The sequence below is a fragment of the Mirounga leonina genome, unplaced genomic scaffold (genome assembly GCF_011800145.1).
Source record: "Mirounga leonina isolate KUSES-001 unplaced genomic scaffold, KU_Mleo_1.0 Mir_204, whole genome shotgun sequence".
Lineage (NCBI taxonomy): Eukaryota > Metazoa > Chordata > Mammalia > Carnivora > Phocidae > Mirounga > Mirounga leonina.
In genome coordinates this window covers 5,850,920-5,862,539 of record NW_023270513.1, presented here as the reverse complement: position 1 = coordinate 5,862,539, position 11,620 = coordinate 5,850,920, and the positions used below count along the sequence as shown (strand labels likewise).

Sequence of the window (11,620 nt, the reverse complement as noted above, 5' to 3'; positions counted from 1 at the left end):
CACAACAGTTAGAATGGTTAAATTTAACAACATAGGGAACAACAGGTGTTGGCGAGGATGTGGAGAGTGGGGAACACTTTTATACTGTTGGTGGGAATGCAAACTGGTGCAGCCACTGTGGAGAACATTATGAAGTTTCCTCAAAAAGTTATATATATAACTACCCTATGATCCAGCAACTGCATTCCTAGGTGTTCACAAAAAGGATACAAAAATACTGATGTAAAGAGATATGTGCACCCTGATGTTTATAGTAGCATTATCAACTATAGCCCAAATATGGAAATGAGCCCCAATATCCATTGATTGATGAATGGATTAAGAAGAAGTAGTTTATATACACAATGGAATATTACTGAGCCATCAAAAGAATGAAATCTTGCCACTTGAAACAACGTGGATGGAGCTAGAGAGTATAATGCTAAGTGAAATCCATCAGTCAGAGTAAGACAAATACCATATAATTTCACTCATGTGGTGCAATTTAAGAAATAAAACAAATGAACATAGGGAAAAAGAGAGAGGTAAAGCACAAAGCAGACTTAAGTACAGAGAAAAATCTGATGTTGCTGGGAGGGGCAGGAGCATGGGGATGGGTTCAGTAGATGATGGGTATGGAAGAGGGCAGTTGTGATGAGCACTGGGTATTGTATGTAAGTGATGAATCACTAAATTCTACACCTGATACTGGTATTACACTGTATTACTAGAATTTAAATAAAAATTTGGGGAAAAATAACTAATCCCTTACATAAGTTAAAAAATTTAAATAGATAACTATAATTAAAACACTCTATGGTATACTTAAAACACTCTATGGTACAGTAATAAGGAGCATGGGCTTTTGAGTGAGACCCTCTGGATTTGGATATAAGCTCTACCACTTCCAAGCTATGTATCCTTGGGTAACCCCTAAGCTTCCTTTTCTTCATTTGGAAAGTGTTATATTAGAACCTGCTCTGTATGGGCTTTTGAGAATACAAAATTAGATGATATGAGTTAAAGTACCCAGTTCAGTGCTTAGAAAAAAATAAATGTTCAATAAATGTCACCCCCAAAAAAGGGGGAAAAGTGATAAACATAACTTTATTAAGTCAACTATTTATTTTATACTGTATTCTTTTGAAATCGTAATAGTGATAAATGTGGATATGTGTGAGTGTGTGTATACATACATATAAAGAAACTATAAAACTGTAAAACATTATTGATAATTTTTTATTTGAATGCAAATGCTGGAGCATCTTTTCATGTGTCTGTTAGCCATCTGGATGTCTTCTTTGGAAAAATGAGTATCCATGTCTCTTGCCCATTTTGTAACTGGGTTATTTGTTTTTTGGGTGTTGAGTTTTATATTTTCAATTATACCGTTGGTGGGAATGCAAACTGGTGCAGCCACTATGAAGAACATTATGGAGGTTCCTCAAAAAGTTAAATATAGCACTATCCTATGATACAGCAATTTTTGTTTGAAAAAAATCATCATATATACTCCAAATACATAGACAAGTTGGATAAAAATTACAACAACAACAACAAATTACAACACCCTTCCCGCACAGTTTTGAAATTGCATAGTTGAGTTTGAAGTCAAACAAAGAAACTCTCTAGGGGTCCTAAACAAAGAGGAAACTCAAAGCCAGAACAATAAACAGTGTTGAAGCCACATGACCCATAGAGGAATCAGATACAGATGTAAGACAAAATCTGGGGTATTTTTTTCTTTTTTTAAAAAAAGATTTTATTTATTTATTTGAGAGAGAGAAAGAGGGAGCAAGAGAGTGAGCAAGAGGGGCGGCAGAGGAGTAGGGAGAGGGACAAGAAGACTCTGTGCTGAGCATGGAGCCCAACACAGGGCTTGATCTCACAACCCTGAGATCATGACCTGAGCCGAAATCAAGAGTTGGAGGCTTGACTGACTGTGCCATCCAGGTGCCCCTTTTTCTTTTCTTTTCTCTCTCTCTCTCTCTCTCTATATATAAAGATTTTTATTTATTTATTTGACAGAGATAGAGAGAGAGCACAAGTAGGCAGAGGGGCAGGCAGAGGGAGAGGCAGAAGCAGGTTCTCCGCTCAGCAGGGAGCCCAATGCGGGACTCGATCCCAGGACCTTGGGATCATGACCTGAGCTGAAGGCAGCCACTTAACCAACTGAGCCACCCAGGCGCCCTAAGATCTAAAGCAAATACAATAAAATGTTAAGATATGACTAAGCTGGGTTGCAGGTACATGGGTGTCCATTATCTTTTCCTTCATAATTTTTAGTTATGATGAAATATTTCTTAATGTTAAAAATGCACAAAAAATGAAGTTAATTTTAGGAAGTTATATGTGCTCTAAAAGTACTTCTCAAATTTTAATGTGCATATGAATTACCTAGGGAGTTCTTATTAAAATGCAGATACTGAATCATTAGGTCTGGAGTGGGGCCTGAGATTCTGCATTTCTAATTAGCTCCCAAGTGATGTCAATGCTGGTGGTCCACGGACCACTCTTTGAGTAGCAAGATTTTAATGGAAATTAAACAAGGCAATGTGATAGCTGCAGGGACAGGAAATAGTTTCTTTAAAGAAGGTACTCTTGAAAAGCTTCTCTAAACAATGATATTTGAGTCATTAAAAAGTCTCAAAGAAGGGAGGATGTTCCAAGTAGAGGAAAAAGCAAGTGCAAAAGCACTCAGGTGGGAATAACTTCTAGCATTTTCTAGAAACAGAAGAGGCCACTGTAGCCTTCTTAAAGGACTTAAGTGTTTCTTCCACATTTCAGGTGTAATTAAGTGAAAATATCACAGTATTTGGAGTCATAAAACCTAGGTTTGGTTTTCATCCCATTAGCTCTGGGACCTCTGTCAAGCCACATAAATATGTGTGTTTCCTCATAAATATGTGAATATATTTTTAAAGATTTTATTTATTTATTTGACAGAGAGAGAGAGAGAGAGAGAGAGAGAGAGAGAGAGAGAGAGAAGGAGCACAAGCAGGGGAGTGGGAGAGGGAGAAGCAGACTCCCCGCTGAGCAGGGAGCCTGATGCAGGGCTTGATCCCAGGATCCTGGGATCACGACCTGAGCTGAAGGCAGATGCCTAACCAACCGAGCCACCCAGGTGCCCCTAAATATGTGAATATTAATGAATAATGCCTATTCTCCAGTGTTGATGTGGGTATTAAATAAGATATTAAAAAGCACTTTGTAAATTGCAAAATACTATACACATGTAAGTATAATTATTGCATAATTAAAGTGCTGTCATGTGATCTGAGTCTCCAACAGCTATTTATAGTGCTTTTATTGTGTGCTCCTATGTCTCTTTAATTATTTTAGACACTTATGTGTCAAGTTGCTGTAGGCCAACTTGGCCTGTCTGTTGCTGCAGTTCTAACAGCGCACAACTTTCACTATGCTTCATGTTCTATTTCTGGGTACACTGAAAATTTTCTTTGACTCATTTGGCTCATGTTTGACCCACTTTAGCTCCTTACAGAGTAACTACTTGGATATTCCAATGCTAGTCATATTTCTTAATCAGAAGAGTTGACTTTCAGTGAATACTACTTCAGTAAAAATATGTTGACTCCATTCAAAGACCTCATAACTGTTGATCCATGCCAATAATGCCTTTAGATAATTCTAATGAAACTTCTCAAGAATCCTGAGAAATCATCTATAGGGTTAGGTGTTTCAGAATTCTGAGGTCTTAGCTCATTTAAAATCTTATGATTCTATATGGCCCCTAGAGACTTTCAATCAAACCTTGTCTTTGAGTATAGACAACATCTTTAGTGTAAAGAACAGCGTAATAGCAGCCATAATACCTCTGTTCTAATTCTGACTCTAATACCACATGGCCCTGGTCTTCTTTATCTACTAGGAATGAGGAATACCCCCAAAAAACTATTGTTAAGAATGAGCAAAATAATGTGTGTTTCTGCAAGTATAAAAATTCAAAATATTATTTTGCCACCTTCTATCTAACAATCTCTCACAGGATATAATGGTACATAGATTACTATATATATATATATATATATTTAGATTTTATTTATTTATTTGCTAGAGAGAGCATAGGTGAGAGAGAGTGAGCGAGAGTACAAGCAGGGGGAGCTGCAGGCAGAGGGAGAAGCAGGCTCCCTGCTGAGCAAAGAGCCCGATGCGGGACTCGATCCCAGGACCCTGGGATCATGACCTGAGCTGAAGGCAGCCGCTTAACTGACTGAGCCACCACCCAGGTGTCCCTAGATTACTATATTTTTTTAAAAAATTAGCGCATTATTGGACAATGCTTTACCTGGGTAGAAAGATTCAGTGGCAACATAATTATTTGCCTGTCTTGTGTAAAAAGTTTGAGAACACAGCAGTGAATATAAAATTGCAACTGCATCACTGCCTACAGGATTTTAGGCAACGCTGACACTTGGAGATGCAGTTTTCCAGACAACTGTAAATATATTTAAATATTTTGTTTGATGATAGTGGTGAGTGATGTAAGAAAAGACCTTAGGGTTCGAAGCCAACGGCCAAGAAAGAATTCTAGAAATGTCTTTGGTGCAAGAAGAGTGGTTTTATGAAAGCACAGGGACAGGACCCATGGGCAGAAAGAGCTGCAATGGGTCATGAGGAGTGGCCCATTATATACTTTCAAGTTGGGAGGGGGTTAGGGCTAGCATAAGTCTCTAAGGAATTTTGAAAACAAGGTTTCCAGGATCCTGAGGGGGCTAGCTATTGTTGGGAAAGGTCATTTATTACTGTTGAGTAAAAACTCAGTCATGAGACTCTTCAGATGTGTATCTGTGGGTAATATGCTTGGAGGGTGATGGCCAACATGTACCTGGGGTGATGGGGGTAGAGATAAAGGAAATTTCCAAAGGAATTTTTATATGTTAAAGTAGACTTACAGGATCCTGGGGGTGGGGAGCTAAGATGCCTTTTGCCCTTAGCAAAGTATTAACACGGAGGCAGCTGAGTTCCTAGAGGAATGTCACTCTGCCTGTTTCAAGGATTTGTCAACGGGTTGTAGATAGTAAGGAAATTTAATAATTTTTCTTCTGCCTTTGTTTCCCACATCAGTGAGAAAAGAATATAAACCTGTCTTTAAACATGGGCTTTTCTACATACATTTGCAGAAACCAAATGGAAGAGCTAGAGAGCGATGCAAATTAGCAAAGATGTGTGTGTCTTTGTGTGTGTGTGTAAAACTGTCCCAAGAGCAACAGACCAAAGGAAAACTGCCCCAAGGTTTGCGCAAAAGTGAACAATCAGCCTGACACTCAACCATCAGCTTTCAGGGGTTTCAACCCAGTGTATCTCACGGTTCATGAAGTCTCCTCCCTGGGGAAGTTAGTATCCCTAGTTTAATCTACCCTAAGAGTTAGTGCTACGGAGAGTGAAGATAAGAATATGCAGAGGGAAAATGGAGTGAAGCGTCGCACTGAGTTGGAGGCTGTAAGAGAAAAGTGGAATGCTTGGACAAGATAGGGTTGGCAGATCTAGCAAAATGCTGTATTTGAGACATAATTATACTAAAAAAATGACTGGTTTATCTCAATTTAACTGCGCAGCCTGTATTTTATGTGTAAAATCTAGGAAAACAGAGAAAGACAACGTTATTCTGATATTACCCGCTGTGTATTTTACCCTGAAAGATAAAAACGGTTGAGCCCAAGCGTCTGACTGGACTCTTCCCTGAGAAGCTATTTCCGGTCTGGGGCCCCGAGAAAACGAGGGGGAGGGGAGCGAAGATTAAGGTAGCGGGGTTGGGTCCGCCAGCGTCCCAGAATCCTTTGCTCTCGGTTCCTCTTTCCTCGCTCAAGATGGCGCTGCTCGCGATACCTTCTTCACGCTGGGCAGTCGCAGCGGCCGCTTTCGAAAAGCGCCGGCATGTCGTGTTTCTGATCCGGTCTCTAGTCTCTGTCCGTGGCGCAGGTTCTCAACGGAGATCACGTCAGCGCGGCGCTTCAGGAACCGCTCGAATTTCCCAGGTGAGATGCCATTCACATGGTAGAGTAGGGTGAAGGACAAAGGGACCTATAGGGAAAAGTTTGCCCTCGTGTCCTTGGGTCAGAGAGAACGCCAAGAAGAAAGGTTGTCAGGGCTAACTCGAAACATCAGTAAGTGAAGGAAATTGGGGTTAGTAATTTGAGGAAGGGGTGAAGAAAACCTTCGTGGTATAGCACAGGGGAATGGGACGGAAGGTTTCGGGCAGAGGGCACCTAAGCGCTAGGGACTCTCTTAGGATTTACATGTTTTTTTTCTTCTGAGTTTAAGAGATGGGGTAGACAGGATTCCCAGATTGCTTATCCTTCTAAATGCAAGGAAAACTGGGCTACTTTCCAAAGTTAGTGATGGAATTTGGAACCAGTATGTCCATGGTTCAGATTTTACTCATTTGGAAGTAGCAATGAGGGGGGCACTGTAAGATGACGGCAAACCTACCTGTAAACAAGAGGCAAGTTGAGTTGGCACCAGTTAACTCTCTGCTGACAGTGCTTCTTGATAGGCCAAAACCTTAACTGTCTTTCTTTCCAAAACATTGACCGCCCTAAATTCATATGTAAACACGATTGTCCTTTGATCTGAAAATAGTGTTCTGTGCATACAGGTCGCTTTGGAAACCATAAAGCTAGTTTTCTTCAATTAATGAATAGTTTTTGTTGTAGTGCCTCTTAATATTTGTGTCCATTGTTATCCCTCACTCAGCGGTTTAAAAAAAATTATTTGTACTTGTACTTTAGTATATCTTTTATTTCCTATATATTGACAGAAAGTTTAATTCCCACCACTTCTTCATCAGTATCACTGAAGTATTGTCGGTTTTGTATGAGAAGCACCCTCATAAATTTTGATTCTGCGTGAACAGATATTTAATATCTATTATGTACTTAGGGCTATGCTCGATAATGGGGGTACCAAGAGAAACATATCTTAATGCCTTCAAGATTGATCAATTTAGTTAAGGAGATTGAATCTATCCATTACAAGAATAACTAAAAGACAATGTAGGTTAAATATCAAATGAATAGTATAAACAATAAAGACAGTAAGCATCTAGAGGAAATGGTGATAATTAAGGACCAGATTACAGAGAGGAGCTCTTGCTGGTGATAGAACTGGGGAGAACATTTTAAGCAGGGAGAATATGGAATGACACTAGGCATGGGGAGTGCTGGAGAAATTATATCCATTTGTTCATCCAATAATTACTGAACACCTTTACAGCAGTGAACAGAATAAAATATAGGCCTATCCTTAAAGAGTTTAGAATCTAGTAAGGGAAAAAGGTAAGTAAACAGGCAGATATAATACAGTAGTGCAGTGATGGGGAGGGTACAAAGTACACATATACAGAGTATACGTGAAGGGCATCAAGTCTAATTTTGAGGTGGGAAAAATGCCTTGAGTAACTGATATCTAAGCTAAGCCAAGACCTTAAAAATGAAGAGAAATTAGCTAAAGAGGGAATAGTGTGTGCAGAGGCCCGCAGGTAAGAGAGAACATGGACCTTTTGTAGAACTACATATAATTTTAGGTTACTGAAGAGTTTAAGAAAGAAGTGGCAGATTAGGCTAGGGGAACAAATCCAGATCATTTTATTAAGGTTTTAAAAACACTTTATAGTTGAAAGTTGTAACACATCATTTCTTGGGAACCATTCTTGTTCTGTAGTCCTCTAAAAAGTCTGATGAAGTTAAGATAAAATTTGTAGGACTTTGTCAGGCTGGGAGGTTGAAGGGGATGGAGAAGTCATTGGGAGTTTCAGAGGAAGTGATGGAAATAAAAAATTAGCTTTCTCTGTTTTCATGAACACTGTCGCCACAACTTTCTTCCTCCACTGTCTTCTGTATATCCTACCATTCCTTTTGGTTACCATTTCCAAAGTGTGAAAAACAAGGGAAAGATGTTACTTTTGTTTTCTACTTCTTAAAGGCATGCAACTCTTGCCATAATTTAAAAAAAAATGTAGATTTAACGGGGAGATGAAGGAATGGTTATAAGGCTTTTAGTAGAATCTGATATAACCTGAGGCACCTTCACATAGTGACTTGTGATTACGATTACAAAATAGGGGCTCCTGGGTGGTGCAGTCAGTTGAGCGTCTGACTCTTGGTTTCAGCTCGGGTCATGATCTCAGGGTTGGGAGATTGAGCCCTCCATTGGGCTCTGTGTGGAGTCTGCTTGGGTTTCTCTCTCCCTCTCCCTCTGCCCTTCCCCCCTCCAATAAATAAATCTTTAAAGAAAGATTACAAAATAAATATTAATACATATTTTTTAGGACAGTCATTATTATATAGCATAATATTTTAGAGCTGAAAAGAACCTTAGTGCAGTGTTATGAAATCATGTTAATAGGTTGGATCAGCACTTTTTTATATGAAATTCAGTAGAATAAGAAAAAAAATATCAGTACTTTATACATATTAAGGGAAGTAATGCCTTATGTACTATTGTTTTTATGTGTATATATATATATACACACACCCCCACATGTATGTGATTACTGGGATGCATTGTAAAATGTGTTTTTCACACAGGATTATACCCTAGAATTATGCTGTGCAATATGGTAGTCACTAGCTTCATGTGGCTGTTTAAATTTAAATTAAATTAAAAATGTAATTCCATTAGCTGCATTTCAAGGGCTAAAAAGCACATAGGTATGGAACATTTCCATGGTTGCAAAAAGTTCTGTTCAAACGGTGCTACTTTAGAGAAGATCATATCCAGCCTTCTAATTTTACAGATGAGGTAACTATATCCTAGTATAGATAAATGACAGCCTTTAAGGCCACTCATTCATTTATTGCCTTCTGTGTGTCAGGTATTGATAAGAATATGAAGGTAAATAAGATTCTGGCAGACCTTAAGCATACAATAAATGTTGAATTGTAAAGATATTTCCTTTTTTAAAGATTTTATTTATTTGAGAGAGAGAGGAGAGAGTGAGAGAGAGCACGAGAGGGAGGAGGGTCAGAGGGAGAAGCAGACTCCCGCTGAGCCAGGAGCCCATTACCGGGCTGGATCCTGGGACTCCGGGATCATAACCTGGGCTGAAGGCAGACGCTTAACAGACTGAGCCACCCAAGTGCCCTCTAAAGATACTTGTACTAGAGCACTGTTAATAGAGGGAAATACCTTAAACATTAAAGTTTTTTATTAAAATTGTTAGTATGGTAAGATTTAAATTGTAATGATTTATTATACAATTGTCTCTCTACTACATTAGTTAATATTAAAAAGACAAATTTTGAGTGATAGAATTTTTTTCATCAATAATTATATGGTAGAAACTGAGGTATCATACAGTTAGTCCACAGCACTTTTTATCTAAGTTTAAAAAGTTCTTAATTCTTGATCCGGACACTGATCATAACTTTTCTTCATTTGCTTTTTAAAAACATCTTTTTTGAGATTAATTCACATACTATATAATTCACCCATTTAAAGTGTGCAATTCAGTGGATTTTAGTATATTTAATGATCTGTACCACTGTTACTGTAGCCAATTTTACATTTTTATTACCTCAAAAACAAACTTGCTATCCTTTTGGCTATCACCCCCCATCTCCCTCCCTCACCAGCCCTAAGAAACCACCAATTGATGTTCAGTTTCTATAATTTGTCCATTTTGGACTTTTCACATAGATGGAATCCTATAATACGTAGTTTTTTGAGACTGGCTTCTTTCAGTTAGTATTATGTTTTCAAGGCACATCCATGTTATGGCATGTATTAAGTATTTCACTTGTTTTTATGGCTAAATAATACTCAGTGTGGATATGCAATATTGTCTTTATGCATTTGTCAGTTGGTGGGCATTCAGGTTTTTTTCCCCATCTTTTGGCTGTTAGGAATAATGCTGCTGTCAACATTCATGTACAAGTTTTATATGTACATAAGTTTTCATTTCTCTTGGGTATATATCAAGGAGTAGAATTGCTGGGCCATATGGTAACTGTGTTTAATTCTATAAGGAACTGCCAGACTGGTTTTCAAAGGACTACACCATTTTACATTACCATCAGAAGTACAGGAGGATTCCAATTTCTCCACATCCTCACCAATAGTTATTCTTATCTTACTTTTTTAGTTTAGCTATCCTAGTGAGTGTGACGTGTTCTCTCATTTTGGTTTTGATTTGTATTTCCCTGATGACAAAAGACACTGAACATCTATCCATGTGCTTATTGGCCATTTAAGTATCTTTTTTTGAGGAAAGTCTAGTCAGGTCTTTTGCCCATTTTTTAATTGGGTTACCGGTCTTTTTATTGTTGTCAGAGTTCTTTATAAATTACAGATTCAAGTCCTTTATCCGATACATGATTTGCAAATATTTTCTCCCATTCTGTGGGTTATCTTTTGACTTTCTTTTTTTTTTTTTTTTTTAAGATTTATTTATTTATTTATTTGACAGAGAAAGACACAGCGAGAGAGGGAACACAAGCAGGGGGAGGGTCAGAGGCAGAAGCAGGCTCCCTGCCGAGCAGGGAGCCCGATGCGGGACTCGATCCCGGGACTCCAGGATCATGACCTGAGCCGAAGGCAGTCGCTTAACCAACTGATCCACCCAGGCGCCCATCTTTTGACTTTCTTGATAATGGCCTTTGAAGCACAAAAGCTTTTCATTTTGATAAAGTCAAATTTACCTATTTTTTCTTTTGTTGGTCATATTTTTTTGTGTTATAGCTATGAATCCATTGCCAAATCTGAGGTCATGAAGATTTACCTGTTTTCTTCTAAGAATTTTATAATGTAATCCTAGTGAGATATAGAAACATTACTCTTGTATAGTCTAGTTCCATTTCCCCACTTTGTTGTTTTATTTTCATAAATATTACATTTATAAATGTTACAATCCTAACAATACATTATCATCATTATTACTTTATATAATTTATGACTTTAAAAGATGCTGAGAGAAGAAAGGAAGTAAATATTTATTTTGTTATACTAGCCTTTGTATTTATCATTTCTAGTTCTCTTCATTTCTTCTCTTGTGTTTGATTTACCATCTGGAGTCATTTCCTTATCCCACTATAGCTGTGCTCCCACCTATCTCTTATGTGATATTCTTGGCAAATATATTGCATCTCTATATGTCATAGGCTCAACAATTTTATCCATATTATTTTATACAGTTGCTTTTTAAATTGGTTCAAAGAAGAAGGTAGGGACGCCTGGGTGTCTCAGTCGGTTAGGCAGCTGCCTTTGGCCCAGGTCATGATCCTGGGGTCTTGGGATCAAGTCCCGCATCGGGCTCCTTGCTCAGCGGGGAGCCTGCTTCTCCCTCTCTCTCTCCCTCTGCTTGTGCTCTCTCTGTGAAAATAAATAAAATCTTAAAAAAAAAAAAAAAGGTAAAAAAAGTGTGCATTTATACATTCTGGTGCTCTTTGTTTTTTGTGTGTGTGTGTGTGTGTGTATTTGGATTACAGTCTGGGGTCACTTGTTTTCAGCCTACAGAACTTCCTTTAGTATTTCTTATAAGGTGGTTCTGTTAGTAGCACATTTTCCCAGTTTTTGTTTATCTGGGAATGTCTTTATTTTGTCTTCATTTTTGAACAGTATATTTTCTGGATAATAGGATTCTTGCTTGACAGGTTTTTTTTTTTTTTTTTTTTTTTTTTTTTGT

The 11,620-nt window shown here is 38.1% G+C and overlaps 1 protein-coding gene across 1 annotated transcript in view; it reads left to right on the top strand.

Annotated features, from left to right (window-relative positions):
• The first annotated feature begins 5,803 nt into the window (after window positions 1–5,803).
• The window catches only part of ABCB7 (ATP binding cassette subfamily B member 7), a 164,955-nt gene continuing 159,138 nt past the window's right edge, over window positions 5,804–11,620 (top strand). Inside the window, exon 1 of the mRNA XM_035028775.1 lies at window positions 5,804–5,975. Coding sequence (XP_034884666.1) covers window positions 5,808–5,975 — 168 coding nt within the window. The 5' untranslated portion in view covers window positions 5,804–5,807. The remainder of the gene's footprint in view (window positions 5,976–11,620) is intronic.